The following is an 18,552-nucleotide window of genomic DNA, read 5'->3' on the forward strand; positions in this document are numbered from 1 at the left end:
ATATTCGTCATTCTTTCTTAAACGTACAACCGGGGCTGCTTCGTTAAAAATTTCGAGGGGGCGCTATTGAGTCATTTTTGTAAAAATAGCACAATCAACAATAAAATATTGCTCATTTTACCAGGCCAGATGTGTGTGCCAAGTTTCAGGAGTTTCTGTGCATGTTTAGACCCTCAAAACTGGCGTTGTTTTCTTGGCGAACAGCGCTTAGCCACGCCTACAGCAATTCGCGAAAACTCACAAACTTCGTGTTGTGACATCATGAAGGCCGAAACCCTCATCTGAGCAATTATGAGGTAGGTCCAGTTAACGTGTTTGGAGAAAAACGTAGAAGAAAATTCGTAAGAAAAAAAATTGCCACTAGGTGGCGCTATCAGTTAGATGAAATATAAGTCAGTAGATGTCTTTAGGGCTGGACTCTCATCAAATGTGTGAAATTTTGAGAAGATAGGATCATCTCGGTCAAGTTAATGCAGCTTTTATTTTCACGAAAAATCTTCAGACTTTGCGTCACCGTAGCGGCCACGCCCTTTGGCGAAAAGTTACAATATTCGGTGTGGGGCATGATCAACATCTTAAGGCTTTTCTGACCAATTTTCAAATGGATCCCTTCAACAAGCTCAGAACAGTAGCTAAAAACGTAAAGTATGACATTTATTGTAACCACTAGGTGGCGCTATATGTATAACTGAATTTTATCATATAGATGTTTTCAGGCCGTGACTATTACGTTGCCTGAGAAGTTTGAGATTTTTTGGAGCTTGAACATGGGAGTTATTAAGCATTTGCTCTTTATGGACAAATGAAATTTTAAAGGCAATATTTGATGCCCCGCCCCCGTCATATAGTATTTCAAAAAGGCAAGATGTTTTGCCCAGTTGTTCTCTCAGGTCTTGAGATGATAAATGCCAAGTTTGAAGTCAATTGGATGAAAAATGTTTGCAAAGGGGGAAAAAGCATGACCACAGTGAATGTGCCAAAATAGGCCAAAATTGGACATTAAAAAATTCATAGCTCACTTCCTGTACATTTTAGCTACATGGTCCCAATAGACTTTTTTGTGCGTCTCGGGGTGCTACACGTGCCTGCCAATTTTTGTTGCTCTAGCTCAAACGTGCCGGGCTTGGTTTTTATTTTTCTACGCTAGGGGGCGCTATCGAGTCGCATTGTTATGACGACTTAATAATATCAAATTTTTCGCCGGGCCTGAGGAGTGTGCAAAGTTCGGTGAGTTTTCGTGAATGTTTAGGTACCCAAAATCGCGATCGTTTGCGGAGAATAAAGAAGAAGAAGAATAATAATAATAACTAGAGCTGCGAGCAGCTATAAAGGGCCCTCGCAGCCCGGGCCACGTTGGGGTACTTGCACGTTGGGGAACTTGCACATTGGGGTACTGGCACATTGGAAGCAGAATTTCTTTGAAAATGGCATGATAAACATGTGGACTTTTTTTTTTTTTTTTTTGCCAGGTGTGATGAGTGTGTCAAGCTCAATGGGTTTTGGTGATTGTTAAGATCTGCAAAAATCAGCGTCTTTTTTTAATTTTTAGGCAATGAGTTGCTCTGATTGGTATTTTTCGTAAAAGTATATATACACACATCATCGCTCGTACTCATTGCACAATGTCATAGAGGCGATAAAAAAAATAAATAAAACTAAATAAAAAATACGTATGTTTGGATCAGTCTGATACCAGTGAACATATTGAGTGGTGGAAAGGAAAAGAATATTCATAAATGACTTAGTTATCACACTTACAATGAGTTTACAATTTTTGCAAAAATACCGTAAGTGAGGCATTTTTTTTTATGCCTCAAGGACTAGGTGGCGCTGTATTTATAACTGAATTTTGTCATAGAGATACCTTCAGGCCTTGACTCTAAATATACATTTCAAATATGGGATTTTTTGGAGCATGTACCTGGGAGTTATTAAGCATAGCCTTCATTCACGATATTGCTTTTAATGTCCATAGAGGCTATCAAAAATACATAAAACTAAATAACAAAAATATGTATGTTTGGTTAGGTCTGATGCCAGTGAATATTTTGAGTGGTGGAAGGTAAAAGAATATTCCTAAATGACTTAGTTATCACACTTAGAATGAGTTTACATTTTTTGTACAAAATACCGTATGTGGGGTATTTTTTTGTTTTGCCTCAAGGGCTAGGTGGCGCTGCATATATAACTGAATGTTGTCATAGAGATACCTTCAGGCCTTGACTATGAGCATACATGTCAAGTTTGGGATTTTTTGGAGGATGTACTGGGAAGTTATTAAGCATATCCTTTTTCAGTTCGAAACACAAAGTTTGATGCCCCGCCTTCATCATATAGTATTTCGAAAAGTCAAAATTTTCCCCCCTGTCGTTGGCTCAGGTCTTGACATGGTCCAGGTCAAGTCTGAAGTCAGTCGGATGAAACGTGTAGGAGAAGTGGGCAAAAGTATGCCCCCTGTAAATGTGCAAATATCGTCAAAAATGGGACATTCAGAAATTCGTAGCTCACTTCCTGTTCATTTTAGCATGTAGACCCAAGAGACTTTTTTGTAGGTCTTGGGCTCCCTCATACACCTAAAAATATTCGTCGTTCTTGCTTAAACGTACAACCGGGGCTGCTTCGTTAAAAATTTCTAGGGGGCGCTATTGAGTCATTTTTGTAAAAATAGCACAATCAACAATAAAATATTGCTCATTTTACCAGGCCAGATGTGTGTGCCAAGTTTCATGAGTTTCTGTGCATGTTTAGACCCTCAAAACTGGCGTTGTTTTCTTGGCGAACAGCGCTTAGCCACGCCCACAGCAATTCGCGAAAACTCACAAACTTCGTGTTGTGACATCATGAAGGCCGAAACCCTCAACATTTGTCACACTTAGAATGAGTGTACATTTTTTGTACAAAATACCGTATGTGGGGTATTATTTTTTTTATGCCTCAAGGGCTAGGTGGCGCTGCATATATAACTGAATGTTGTCATAGAGATACTTTCAGGCCTTGATGATAAACATACATGTCAAGTTTGGGATTTTTTGGAGCATGTACCGGGGAGTTATTAAGCATATCCTTTTTCAGTGCGAAACACAAATTTTGATGCCCCGCCTTCATCATATAGTATTTCGAAAAGTCAAGATTTTTCCCCCTGTCGTTGGCTCAGGTCTTGACATGGTCCAGGTCAAGTCTGAAGTCAGTCGGATGAAACGTGTAGGAGAAGTGGGCAAAAGTATGCCCCCTGTAAATGTGCAAAAATCGTCAAAAATGGGACATTCAAAAATTCGTAGCTCACTTCCTGTTCATTTTAGCATATGGGTCCAAGTGACTTTTTTGTAGGTCTTGGGCTTCCTAATACACCTAAAAAATTTTGTAGCTCTTGCTTAAACGTACAACTGGGGCTGTTTCGTTAAAGATTTCTAGGGGGCGCTATTGAGTCATTTTTGTAAAAATAGCACAATCGACGATAAAAAATTGCTCATTTTGCCAGGCCAGCTGTGTGTGCCATGTTTCGTGTGTTTCTGTGGCAGTTTAGGCCCTCAAAATTGGCGTTGTTTTCTTGGCGAACAGCGCTTAGCCACGCCCACAGCGATTCGCGAAAACTCACAAACTTCATGTTGTGACAGCATGAAGGCCGACACCCTCATCTGAGCAAATATGAGGTAGGTCCAGTTAACATGGTTGGAGAAAAACATTGAAGAAAAATCGTGAGAAAAAAAATTGCCAGTAGGTGGCGCTATCAGTAAGATGAAATATAAGTTTGTAGATGTCTTTAGGGCTGGACTCTCATCAATTGTGTAAAATTTTGAGAAGATAGCATCATCTCGGTCAAGTTAATGCAGCTTTTGTTGTCACGAGAAATCTTCAGACTTTGCGGCACCGTAGCGGCCACGCCCTTTGGCGAAAAGTTACAATATTCGGTGTGGGGCATGATCAACATCTTAAGGCTTTTCTGACCAATTTTCAACTGGATCCCTTCAACGAGCTCAGCACAGTAGCTAAAAACGTAAAGTATGACAATTATTGTAACCACTAGGTGGCGCTATATGTATAACTGAATTTTATCATATAGATGTTTTCAGGCCGTGACTATTACGTTGCCTGAGAAGTTTGAGATTTTTTGGAGCTTGAACATGGGAGTTATTAAGCATTTGCTCTTTCTGGACAAATGAAATTTTAAAGGCAATATTTGATGCCCCGCCCCCGTCATATAGTATTTCGAAAAGGCAAGATTTTTTCCCCAGTGGTTCTCTCAGGTCTTGAGATGATAAATGCCAAGTTTGAAGTCAATTGGATGAAAAATGTTTGCAAAGGGGTCAAAAGCATGACCACAGTGAATGTGCCAAAATAGGCCAAAATTGGACATTAAAAAATTCATAGCTCACTTCCTGTACATTTTAGCTACATGGTCCCAATAGACTTTTTTGTGCGTCTCGGGGTGCTACACGTGCCTGCCAATTTTCGTTGCTCTAGTTCAAACATGCCGGGCTTGGTTTTTATTTTTCTATGCTAGGGGGCGCTATAGAGTCGCGTTGTTATGATGACTTCATAATATCAAATTTTTCGCCGGGCCTGAGGAGTGTGCAAAGTTTGGTGAGTTTTCGGAAATGTTTAGGTACCCAAAATCGTGATCGTTTACGGAGAAGAAGAAGAAGAAGAAGAAGAATAATAATAATAATAATAATAATAATCCGATCGAAAAACAATAGGGACCTCGCAGCGGTAGCTGCTCGGGCCCTAACTAGAGCTGCGAGCAGCTATAAAGGGCCCTCGCAACCCGTGCCACGTTGGGGTATTTGCACGTCGGGGTACTGGCACGTTAGGGTACTGTTTCATAAGAAACCGTCTAAATTGTAAATGTTTTGCCATGCTTTTTGTGTTTGTTCACATTGCTATGGAATGCTTTGTCGAGGTATTCGGCTGATAGGTATGCCTCCCAATATTCACACATCTAGCTGAATCATATAAAAAAAAAAATTCTTTGCAAACAATGCATCGCTACAGCAAAGGCGTGCCACGTTGGGGTACTTGCACGTCGGGGTACTGGCACGTTGGGGTACTGTCAAATAGGACAAGGACCATCTAAAATGTTTTTGACAAGCCTTGTGTGTGCAAAGTTTAATCAAAACGCAAAATATGGTGCGCAATTCCCAAAATAAATTCAAAATGGCGGACTTCCTTTTAGGTTTAGCATACGGCTACAGAATACTTTTTGTAGGTCTTAAGCTAATAGGTATGCCTCCCAGTTTTCACAAATCTAGGTCAAGTCATCTTTAGTTGTGTATCGCTTGAATCATACAATTGGAAATGCTCCATAAAAATGCATAGAGGGCGCTATTGAGCACAACGTTGGGTTACTTGCACGTCAGGGTACTGGCACGTTGGGGTACTGTTACATGGAACAAGGACCATTTAAAATGTTACTTTTTTCCATGCCTTGTCTGTGCAAAGTTTAATGAAAAAGGCCAAAAATGATGTATAATTCCCAAAATAAAATCAAAATAGCGGACTTCCTCTTTGGTTTGGCAAATGGCTACATAATACTTTTTTGTAGGTCTAGCATAATCATACAATCGGAAATGCTTCATAAAAATGTCTAGAGGCCGCTATTTATTGCAAATTGCACAATAAATCTCTGAAAAATTCATGTTCATGACAAGTCTGATGTGTTTGCAAAGTTTCATGAGTTTTCATGTGTATAAAAAAAAAAAAAAGCAGCACTTGACAACTGTTACATGGAACAAGGACCATTTAAAATGTTAGTTTTTTCCATGCCTTGTCTGTGCAAAGTTGAATGAAAAAGGCCAAAAATGATGTATAATTCCCAAAATAAAATCAAAATAGCGGACTTCCTCTTTGGTTTGGCAAATGGCTACATAATACTTTTTTGTAGGTCTAGCATAATCATACAATCGGAAATGCTTCATAAAAATGTCTAGAGGGCGCTATTTATTGCAAATTGCACAATAAATCTCTGAAAATTCATGTTCATGACAAGTCTGATGTGTTTGCAAAGTTTCATGAGTTTTCATGTGTATAAAAAAAAAAAAAAACAGCACTTGACAAACAATGCATTGCTATGGCAACAGCGTGTTACAAAATAAAAAACTTTCGATTACTTTGCATCTTAAACATCTTAAGATGAAACACACCAAGTTTGAAGACAGTCGGATAAATTTTGTAGGAGGGGTTCGTTAAAATATGACCCCTGAAAAAGGCCACAAAAAATGGCAACAAATCCCATCATAAATCAAAATGGCAGACTTCCTGTTTGGTTTAGCACATAGTTCCAAGAGACTTTTTTGTACATCATGGGCTCTTATGTATGCCTGCAAATTATCATAGCGCTAGGTGAAACGTACAACCGGGAATGCTTCGTTAAAGAGGAGTTTTTTAGCTCAAAATGTGATGCCCGGCCCCTGGGGGACTTCCTGTTAGGTTAAGCACATGGCACCAAGAGACTTGTTACATATGTCTACAATTTTTCGTCGCTCTAGCTGCTTCGTACAACTGGGAATGCTTCATTAATAAGATTTTTTTTCCTTTGCAAAAAGTGCATGCCACGACAACAGCGTGTGACGAAATAAAAAACTTTCAATAACTTTTCATTTTCAACATCTTAAGATGAATCACACCAAGTTTGAAGATGATCGGATAAACTCTGTAGGAGGAGTTTGTTAAAATATGACCCCTATGAAATGGCCAAAAAAATGGCAACACATTCCAAAGTAAATCAAAATGGCGGACGTCCTGTTAGGTTTAGCATATGGTTCAAAAAGAGTTTTTTGTACCTCGAGGTCTGTTATATACCTCTACAAATTTTGGTAACTCTATGTGAAACGTACAGCCGGGTATGCTTTGTTAAAGAGGAGTTTTTTAGCTCAAAATGTGATGCCCGGCCCCTGGGGGACTTCCTGTTGGGTTTAGCACAGGGCACCAAGAGACTTTTTTGTACATCTTGGGCTGTTACATATGTCTACAAATTTTCGTAGGTCTAGCTGCTTCGTACAAATGGGAATGCTTCTTTAAGGATATTTTTTTTCCTTTAAAAACAGTGCATGCCATGACAACAGTGTGCGACGAAATACAAAGCTTTCAATAACTTTTCATCTTCAACATCTTAAGATGAATCACACCAAGTTTGAAGATGATCGGATAAACACTGTAGGAGGAGTTCGTTAAAATAAGACCCCAATGAAATGGCCAAAAAAATGGCAACACGTTCCAAAATAAATCAAAATGGTGGACTTCCTGTTAGGTTTAGCATATGGTTCAAAAAGAGTTTTTTGTAGGTCATAGCCTGTTACATATGTGTACCAATTTTCGTAGCTCTAGATTAAACGTACAACCGGCAATGCTTCGTGAAGTAAGAATTTTTAAACTCTAAATTTGATGCGCCGCCACCGTCATATAGTATATCAAAAACTTTTCATTTTTCACAATGATGTTGTCCCAGGTGTTGAGATGGTACATCCCAAGTTTGAAGTCAATCGGGTTAACCGTGTAGGAGAAGCGGGCAAAAGTATGACCCCTGTAAATGTGCAAAAATTGGCAAAAATTGGACATTTAAATACTCATACCTCACTTTCTGTCTATTTTAGGGTACACACTTCAAAGAGGTTTTTGTTCATTGGGATGTGCTACAGGTGCCACACAATTTTCATAGCCGTCGGACAATCGTAGCGGGACAGGGATCCGTTTAACCTATGTAGGGGGCGCTAAGGAGCCATTTTTCTGTTATCATGTATGGCGACTTTAAAATATCAAATTTTTCGCCAGGCCTGATGTGCGTGTAAAGTTTGGTGAGTTTTCGTTCACGTTTAGTGTCTCAAAAATGCGATTGTTTGCGGAGAAGAAAAAGAAGAATAATAAGAAGAATTCCTACAAAAACAATAGGGCCTCGCAGCGGCACCGCCGCCGCCGCTGCTCGGGCCCTAATAATAATAATAATAATTTTTACAAAAACAATAGGGACCTCGCAGCGGTCGCTGCTCGGGCCCTAATAATAATAATAATAATAATAATAATAATAATAATAATAATTTTTACAAAAACAATAGGGACCTCGCAGCGGTCGCTGCTCGGGCCCTAATAAGAAGAATTCCTACAAAAACAATAGGGCCTCGCAGCGGCACCGCCGCCGCCGCTGCTCGGGCCCTAATAAATGTTTTAGACATGCTTTGTGTTTGCAAAGTTTCATGGAAGGCCAAAAATGATGCACAATTTAAAATCAAAATGGATTGGCACATGGCTATAGAATACTTTTTGGAGGTATTAGGCTGATAGGTATGCCTCCCAATATTCACACATCTAGCTGAATCATATAAAAAACATTTTTCTTTGCAAACGATGCATCGCTACAGCAAAGGCGTGCGACTAAATAAAAAATTTCAATAACTTTTCATCTTAAATATCTTAACTCATTCACTGCCAGTCATTATAGAAAATTTTTACATTTCCAATACTCACGTCATATTCCATTCAATAATTATATATAAACCAAATCTACCAAATAACAGAATAGACTCCCTACTTTTTGTCCCGTCCCGTTCTTTTATAATTGACAGCAGAAAAATGTAGGTTTGCCAAAATACAGCCATTTCTCCCATGGACTCTGAAACTGTGTTTATTTCCTATAAAATGGGGCAATGATGTCATCTACCGGTGGTTGGGCATCAGTAAAGTTGTTTCCAAGTTTGATATTTACAGTGGAGCATGCTCAGATTCGCCCCCATTTAGCACCGCTCTAAAAAATACAATTGACAAGTATACTTGTCAAAGGCAGTGAATGAGTTAAGATGAAACGTACCAAAGAATATATGACGCCTATAAAAGGCCCCAAAAATGGTATCAAATACCAAAGTTAATCAAAATGGCAGACTTCCTGTTTGGTTTAGCATATGGCTTTAGAAACTTTTTTGTAAGTCTTAGGCTGATAGGTATCCAAATTTTTTCACATCTAGCTGAATCATACATTTCCAAAAGCTTCATAAAAATGTCGAGATGGCGCTATTGAGCCATTTATTGAAAATTGCAGAAAAACTCTCTAAAATATTCATGCTTATGACAAGCCTGATGTGTGTGTAAAGTTTCATGAGTTTTTGCACATGTTTAGATAAAAAAAAAAAAGCAGCATTTTACTTGGCAAACAATGCACCGCTATGGCAACGGCGTGCGACAAAATAAAACACTTTCGATAACTTTGTATCTTAAACATCTTAAGATGAAGCACACCAAGTTTAAAGACAGTCGGATAAATTTTGTAGGAGGAGTTCGTTAAAATATGACCCCTAAAAAAGGCCACAAAAAATGGCTACAAATCCCAACGTAAATCAAAATGGCGGACTTCCTGTTTGGTTTAGCAGATGGTTCCAAGAGACTTTTTTGTACATCGTGGGCTCTTATGTATGCCTCTAAATTATCATAGCGCTAGGTGAAACGTACAACCGGGAATGCTTCGTTAAAGAGGAGTTTTTTACCTCAAAATGGGATGACCGGCCCCTACGGGACTTCCTGTTGGGTTTAGCACATGGCACCAAGAGACTTTTTTGTACATCGTGGGCTGTTACATTTGTCTCCAAATTTTCGTAGCTCTAGCTGCTTCGTACAACTGGGAATGCTTCATTAAGAAGAAATTTTTTCCTTTGCAAACTGTGCATGCCACGGCAACAGCGTGCGACGAAATAAAAAGATTTCAATAACTTTTCATCTTCAACATCTTAAGATGAATCACACCAAGTTTGGAGATGATTGGATAAACTCTGTAGGAGGAGTTCGTTAAAATAACACCCCTATGAAATGGCCCAAAAAATGGCAACACGTTCCAAAGTAAATCAAAATGGCAGACTTCCTGTTCGGTTTAGCATATGGTTCAAAAAGAGTTTTTTGTACCTTGAGGGCTGTTACATATGTCTTCAAATTTTGGTAAATCTAGGTGAAATGTACAGCCGGGAATGCTTCATTAAGTTAGAATGTTGAAACACAAAATTTGATGCCTCGCCTCTGGTGGACTTCCTGTTAGGTTTAGCATATGGCACCAACAGGCTTTTTTGTAGATCATAGTCTGTTACATATGTGTACCAATTTTCGTAGCTCTCGATTAAACGTACCACCGGCAATGCTTCGTTAAGTAAGAATTTTGAAACTGTAAATTTGATGCCCCGCCACCGTCATATAGTATGTCAAAAACTTTTGATTTTTTACCATGATGTTGTCCCAGGTGTTGAGATGGTACAGCCCAAGTTTGAAGTCAATCGGGTTAACCGTATAGGAGAAGCGGGCAAAAGTATGACCCCTGTAAATGTGCAAAAATGGGCCAAAATTGGACATTCAAATACTCATACCTCACTTCCTGTCTATTTTAAGGTACACATATCAAAGAGGTTTTTGTTCATCTGGATGTGCTACAGGTGCCACACAATTTTCATAGCCATAGGACAATCGTAGTGGGACAGGGATCCGTTAAACCTATGTAGGTGGCGCTACAGAGCCATTTTTCTGTTATCATGTATGGCGACTTTAAAATATCAAATTTTGCGCAAGGCCCGATCTGCGTGTAAAGTTTGGTGAGTTTTCGTTCATGTTTAGTGCCTCAAAAATGTGGTTGTTTGCGGAAAAGAATAATAACAAAGAAAAAGAAGAAGAAGAATAATAATAAGAATTCCTTCAGGAACAATAGGGACCTCGCAGCGGTCGCTGCTCGGGCCCTAATAATAATAATAATAATCCGATCGAAAAACAATAGGGACCTCGCAGCGGCGGGCCCTAACTAGAGCTGCGAGCAGCTATAAAGGGCCCTCGCAGCCCGGGCCACGTTGGGGTACTTGCACGTTGGGGAACTTGCACATTGGGGTATTGGCACATTGGAAGCAGAATTTCTTTGAAAATGGCATGATAAACATGTGGACTTTTTTTTTTTTTTTGCCAGGTGTGATGAGTGTGTCAAGCTCAATGGGTTTTGGTGATTGTTAAGATCTGCAAAAATCAGCGTCTTTTTTTTATTTTTAGGCAATGAGTTGCTCTGATTGGTATTTTTCGTAAAAGTATATATACACACATCATCGCTCGTACTCATTGCACAATGTTGCTTTTATTGTCCATAGAGGCGATAAAAAAAATAAATAAAACTAAATAAAAAATACGTATGTTTGGATCGGTCTGATACCAGTGAACATATTGAGTGGTGGAAAGTAAAAGAATATTCATAAATGACTTAGTTATCACACTTACAATGAGTTTACAATTTTTGCAAAAATACCGTAAGTGAGGCATTTTTTTTATGCCTCAAGGACTAGGTGGCGCTGTATTTATAACTGAATTTTGTCATAGAGATACCTTCAGGCCTTGACTCTAAATATACATTTCAAATATGGGATTTTTTGGAGCATGTACCTGGGAGTTATTAAGCACAGCCTTCATTCACGATATTGCTTTTAATGTCCATAGAGGCTATCAAAAATACATAAAACTAAATAACAAAAATATGTATGTTTGGTTAGGTCTGATGCCAGTGAATATTTTGAGTGGTGGAAGGTAAAAGAATATTCCTAAATGACTTAGTTATCACACTTAGAATGAGTTTACATTTTTTGTACAAAATACCGTAAGTGGGGTATTTTTTTTTCATGCCTCAAGGGCTAGGTGGCGCTGCATATATAACTGCATGTTGTCATAGAGATACCTTCAGGCCTTGACGATAAACATACATGTCAAGTTTGGGATTTTTTGGAGCATGTATCGGGGAGTTATTAAGCATATCCTTTTTCAGTGCGAAACACAAATTTTGATGCCCCGCCCTCATCATATAGTATTTCCAAAAGTAAAGATTTTTCCGTCTGTTGTTGTCTCAGGTCTTGGCATCGTCCAGGTCAAGTCATAAGTCAGTCGGATAAAACGTGTAGGAGAAGTGGGCAAAAGTATGCCCTCTGAAAATGTGCAAAAATCGTAAAAAATGGGACATTCAAAAATTCGTAGCTCACTTCCTGTTCATTTTAGCATATGGGTCCAAGAGACTTTTTTGTAGGTCTTTGGCTCCCTCATACACGTAAAAATTTTCGTAGATCTTGCTTAAACGTACAATCGGGGCTGCTTCGTTAAAAAATTCTAGGGGGCGCTATTGAGTCATTTTTGTAAAAATAGCACAATCAACAATAAAATATTGTTCATTTTACCAGGCCAGATGTGTGTGCCAAGTTTCATGAGTTTCTGCGCATGTTTAGACCCTCAAAACTGGCGTTGTTTTCTTGGCGAACAGTGCTTAGCCACGCCCACAGCGATTCGCGAAAACTCACAAACTTCGTGTTGTGACATCATGAAGGCCGAAACCCTCATCTGAGCAAATATGAGGTTGGTCCAGTTAACGTGTTTGGAGAAAAAATTTACAAGAAAATTCGTAAGAAAAAAAATTGCCACTAGGTGGCGCTATCAGTAAGATGAAATATAAGTTCGAAGATGTCTTTAGGGCTGGACTCTCATCAAATGTGTGAAATTTTGAGAAGATAGGATCATCTCGGTCAAGTTCATGCAGCTTTTATTGTCACGAAAAATCTTCAGATTTTGCGGCACCGTAGCGGCCACGCCCTTTGGCGAAAAGTTACAATATTCGGTGTTGGGCATGATCAACATCTTAAGGCTTTTCTGACCAACTTTCAACTGGATCCCTTCAACGAGCTCAGCGCAGTAGCTAAAAACGTAAAGTATGACATTTATTGTCACCACTAGGTGGCGCTATATGTATAACTGAATTTTATCATATAGATGTTTTCAGGCCGTGACTATTACGTTGCCTGAGAAGTTTGAGATTTTTTGGAGCTTGAACATGGGAGTTATTAAGCATTTGCTCTTTCTGGACAAATGAAATTTTAAAGACAATATTTGATGCCCCGCCCCCATCATATAGTATTTCGAAAAGGCAAGACTTTTTGCCCAGTTGTTCTCTCAGGTCTTGAGATGATAAATGCCAAGTTTGATGTGAATTGGATGAAAAATGTTTGCAGAGGGGGAAAAAGCATGACCACAGTGAATGTGCCAAAATAGGCCAAAATTGGACATAAAAAAATTCATAGCTCATTTCCTGTACATTTTAGCTACATGGTCCCAATAGACTTTTTTGTGCGTCTCGGGGTGCTACACGTGCCTGCCAATTTTCGTTGCTCTAGCTCAAACGTGCCAGGCTTGGTTTTTATTTATCTACGCGAGGGGGCGCTATAGAGTCGCGTTGTTATGACGACTTCATAATATCAAATTTTTCGCCGGGCCTGAGGAGTGTGCAAAGTTTGGTGAGTTTTCGTGAATGTTTAGGTACTCAAAAATGCGATTGTTTACGGAGAAAAAGAATAATAATAATAATAATAATAATAATAATAATTCGAACGAAAAACAATAGGGACCTCGCAGCGGTCGCTGCTCGGGCCCTAATAATAATAATAATAATAATAATAATAATAATAATAATAATAATAATTTTTACAAAAACAATAGGGACCTCGCAGCGGTCGCTGCTCGGGCCCTAATAATAATAATTCGAACGAAAAACAATAGGGACCTCGCAGCGGTCGCTGCTCGGGCCCTAATAATAATAATAATTTTTACAAAAACAATAGGGACCTCGCAGCGGTCGCTGCTCGGGCCCTAATAAAGATGACTTCACTTGACTGTACATGACTGATGCGTTTAGTAATGAATTGATGGGGACGGGTTTTTAATAAGCCATCGGCTTCGACCCGTCAGCCCTTCTTTCGGATGTCAATGTTGCAAATGATGTGATGTGATCGATGTAATGTAATGGTTTCTGATTAATTTGCCCAAAAGGAACAAATGAATAAAACAAAACAAAACATTGCAGCCCAATTCTGATTTTTTTTTTTTGCCCACATGCGACATGTATTGTGACTTTGTTCATTAAGTGTGAACAGTACAAGTACGATTTTTTTTTATATCCAACCCTGGCCTGTATTGTATCTGGATATAAATCGGATATGTATGTATAACGGATATGTATGTATTTGATGCATCTGCAGTATCAACACATCCGACCGGACCCGTCGCCATGGGTGGGCCATGGGAGTCCGTGCCCGCCCTTGCAGTCAGCCCTGGCTGTTTTAAGATGCCTCGCCAACTATTCCTCCTGTCAATCATGTAAACTTGCACCTTCTGTTTCAAGTAAAGCCTGGTTAACACGACAAGATTTTAAAATTGTCGGCCGATTTCCAATCTTTGACAGACACCACATGTGAAGAGAAAAAATCACGGGAGTTCCAGTTTTGAACGTACCGTGCGTGGTGTGCGGCCACACTGCACAATCAACACACTCCACACGAGCCGAGTTCATTCAAGAATGTGACGGGAAGTCTCGCAAAACCTCTCGAGATTAAACGTGGCTTCCGAGTTGTCAACATGAGTCGATCCTGGTTTCAGCCGAGAAAGCGGAATAAAAAGAAAAGGTGTTGTTTAAAGAAGTGTAAATGGGCACTCGCTTGTCCTCCGCTCGGTGCTGGCGGCGTGGGTTGGCGTCCCACCCGGAAACCACGTCCAGAGACCACGTTTATTTGTGGAGAATATGTGTGTGTGTATTAAAAAAAAAAAAATACAAATACAAATAATTTTTTTAAAAAATTAAAAAGAGTGTAATAGCGCGACCCAAGCAGTCATACATACAACTTTGGAGCATAAAATTATTTATCACAAAAGCACAGTTGCAGTACAATGTAAGTTGAATGATTTTTATTTTTTTTAATTGCCAAGTGTGTTAATGTTGATGACTGTCACTAAGTTCAAATTAAAAAAAGAGCACTTTTTACATTCTTTTGGATTGATATTTTGCTTAGTTTTTCACTGAACCCATGTATCGTTTCTGTATATTATCAACATATCTCAATTCAACCTTATTTATAAAGCACTTTAATACATCCATTGCTGCATACAAAGTGCTGTGCATGGAATAGAAATTAGTCTTTTAGTAGACACAAGTGAAAGAAAATAACACAAAATAAAATTAATTACAGTAAATATAAGTAGGTAAATATGCAAGCAAATAAAATTAATATTAAAAAATATAACAAGATGTCAGGAAGTGACTAAGTAAATATAATAAGTATAAATAAAATAACAAAATACAGAAGGCACTATAAAACACTGAAATGATGCGAAGTCTCATGCTGAGTCAAAGACCAAAGAATAGAGATGTCTTGCAAAAATTATAAGAAATTTTGTCCGTATCATACAGCCCTAAATCCAAAAAGCAAATGAAGGCAACTGAGGGAGAATGCTGACAATCAACCGTGATTCTGCCAAGTAGTTTTGGGTGCTGACTATGTTTGACTTAATCTTATTTGAAAGATGACGCATAAAGTTGACCTTTGTGGTGATAGTAGTGCTTCAGGTATGCAGACGGTTCATTTATTACGTGCGGCAATAACATGGCATCTTTAGTAGACGCCTACATGAAAAGAGGAGCTTGAAAAAGCATCGCCTCATTTCCCCAAAATAGTTGTCCCTCCTCCCACATCGATCCTCTGTCCATATGAGATAGTAAGATGAGCTCCTACACGCTGGACCACATTTACTTCAATAAACACTGTGCTGCGTGACAGTGTCAGTTTATCAGTGTGTCATCATGGATGTGTTTCATTCATCTTAGAAGTCACATTTGTTTTTGTAATGTGAAGTGAATGAATACAGAAAAAGGTTGGACTTGACAAAGGATCCAAATTGGGCATTAATTCCTGCAGTGTGAATGTCATTCAATAATAATGCAGGCCCTGAAGGAGTAGCTAAAAAAAGCAGGATGTCAGAGGTGAAGTAGCCAACCAAGATACGCTAGAGTCAAAATGCTGCCGGAGATCCAGAGCCTATGCATACCATTAACTGCGGAATAGGCCTATTCGGTTTACTGACCTGTATAACAAACTGATGAGCTTCATGAAGTTTGCTCTGTGAGGAAAACTGGTTGGTGAAAGATGAGCCATCTGGGAGGCGAAACTGAAGCCTTGTGATGGTACTGATGATGCACAGAGACAAAGCTAATTATTGCAGAAAAGCACATCAGACATAGTTTTCAGTTTAAAGGTTATTTGAACTTCCAGTTACATTTCTTCACAACCACATTTTAATGATCAGGCAGAATTAGTGCCTGTGAGCTTAACAATTTATCTGAATTTTCATATATTTTTCATTCTGTCCCCGTGAACCTTGTGAGGAACAAGTGGTTACGAAAATGGATGGATGTATTGATTTAAATTCTGTAAGGTACATTACAATGGGACTGCACACAGGATACTATAATATACATAAACAAATACAGTATTTTATAAAGTCTATGACTAAAAACAATCAAACCGCTCCGTGACATTAAACCCACTGTAACAAATGCTAAGCTGCTACTTCCAGTGTCTTATAGGAAGTTGCAACACAATCATTTCTCGATGAGAGGCCTCAGGAACAAGGTGCGTAGGATAGCGCTTTTTGTAGCCCCCAATATCGGTAGAGGGATGAGCCCCAAAACGTCCATACTGTCCAAACTGTCTGGCTGTAGCCAAGACAGACTTCAGAACGTTCATCCGAGAGTGGACCTGAGAACCTGGACAACTCAGTTGGGATTTTTCTCTGACAAAGAAAAACAAATAAATAAATTACCATTCCCAAAGACAGATAACAATCCTGAAAATGGATGTGTCGTCGTGTCACCACAGTCACCCTAATCTGAATCTAATGTTTGAGACTGTAGCAATTATTATCGCGTCACCCTCAAAGTTTTTTTTTGTACTTGTGAAGCATTGCCCACCTGGAAATGTGTTCACTCAACCTGATCAACTGTGGCTTCTCCACATACCACAGACCATTCAAGAGTCCAAAACTCTTTGAACCCCATTCCAGCAAGGGTCTAATTTCCACTGTTACAGCCACAGGAAACACATAACTAGACGCCTGTGGAGACCTGACAGCCTTTATTAGGCTGGACCAGCGTTTACAATTGCTTATAAAGTTTCAGAAAAGTCTTATCATTGATTTGTCCAACACATTTGTTCCAGACATCCCTTCAAGGTTACATTTAGATTAGGGGTGTCCCGATACACCTTTTTCCACTTTCGATCCGATACCGATATTTCAGCCTCAAGTACTGTCCGATACCGATATCAGTCCGATACCATATCAGTAGGGGTGTCCCGATGCAACGCTTTCTACTTCCGATCCAATACTGATATTTTAGCTTAGAGTACTGTAAATTAACAATATCAGTCTGATACCATATCAGCAGGAATGATACGTTTGTTTTAGTATGAAATGTTAGAAGAACATTGATCAAGTGATATTTAAATAAGGAATAATCAGCACCTTAAATATGAGAAAATATGACCCGTTTATTCCTAAATTTGGATTATCTAACTGCAGTAATAAGTATGTCGTGCATTTTAATAAAATAAATACAAAATAAAGGACCCTGAGAAATAACCCGAATAAAGTAAACAAAAACAAATATATATATGTGTGTATGTATATATATATATATATATATATATATATATATATATATATATATATATATACATACATACACACATATATATATACATATATAAATAACGTAGCGAGGCTTGAGCTGCTCAATTACATTTAAAGCCGACAGTACTAACGATTGACAGGATGGCCATCAAGCACAATAAATTAAGCGATCTTTTCAGTGATACTTACGTGAAGCCTTTTTACCGTCACGTGAGAGTTTCTTACGGTGTGAAAATGATTCCGACACCGTTGACTGTCCTATTATTCGCCTTGGTTCTCTTCTCAAAATCTTCATGCTCTCGTTTGTGATACTTTTTAAAAATGCTTGATTAGGTTGGTTAGATTAAACTTCTCCCTTCATTTTCCACCACGGGGAACTTCGGCTTTTGACAAACGTGGCTGTCCGCTGTCTTTTTCTTTTTTCAATGAAAAATACTCCCACACTGTTGATATTCTCTCTTCCTCAGTTAGCTAAAAGCTAATTCACATGCATGCTTGTTTGTTTGATCACGTGAGCGCTGCATGCTCGGCGCAGACGCTGCTGGATAGAAAATCAGGAGCGGAAGCTGGAACGGACTGTTTATATATGTGTGCAAATATCGGATATTTTTGGACATGGACAGAAAAAATCCGATACTGTTTTTTTGGCTGATATCGGACACAGATCCGATATCACTATCGGATCGGGACACCCCTAATTTAGATAGAGCAAGATTCCCTCAAGTGGTCACAATCGGAATTAACCTCAAGAACCCTGCCCGCCCGTAATTAATCCAAATTCTACATACCATATTTTCACGACCATAAGGCGCACCGTATTATAAAGCGCAGGCAAGAAACATGTCCACTTTTACTATTGTAAGCAAAAGCTCTCGTTTACCCCTTTTCAACTCGCAGAATGCAAGCAAGTCTTTCTTCCCCTTGTCATGTACAATCACGGTGTCCGGGCACAATTAAATCACCACGAAGCAGCAAACTAGAAAGCACCCCCAATAACCAATACAACAACAGGACCACTAACTAACAGAATAATTAACACAGAACATGCATTTCAAACACCCTTTC

At 39.0% G+C, this 18,552-nt stretch overlaps 1 protein-coding gene across 7 annotated transcripts in view; it reads right to left on the reverse strand.

The window, feature by feature from the left end:
- The window catches only part of ubxn4 (UBX domain protein 4), a 190,453-nt gene that overhangs the window by 86,872 nt on the left and 85,029 nt on the right, over positions 1-18,552 (reverse strand). For all 7 annotated transcript variants that reach the window (XM_077536301.1, XM_077536296.1, XM_077536298.1 and 4 more), the window contains exon 10: positions 15,883-15,985. In XM_077536301.1, coding sequence (XP_077392427.1) covers positions 15,883-15,985 — 103 coding nt within the window. The remainder of the gene's footprint in view (positions 1-15,882; positions 15,986-18,552) is intronic.

The sequence above is a fragment of the Festucalex cinctus genome, chromosome 11 (genome assembly GCF_051991245.1).
Source record: "Festucalex cinctus isolate MCC-2025b chromosome 11, RoL_Fcin_1.0, whole genome shotgun sequence".
In the NCBI taxonomy this organism is placed as follows: Eukaryota; Metazoa; Chordata; class Actinopteri; order Syngnathiformes; family Syngnathidae; genus Festucalex; species Festucalex cinctus.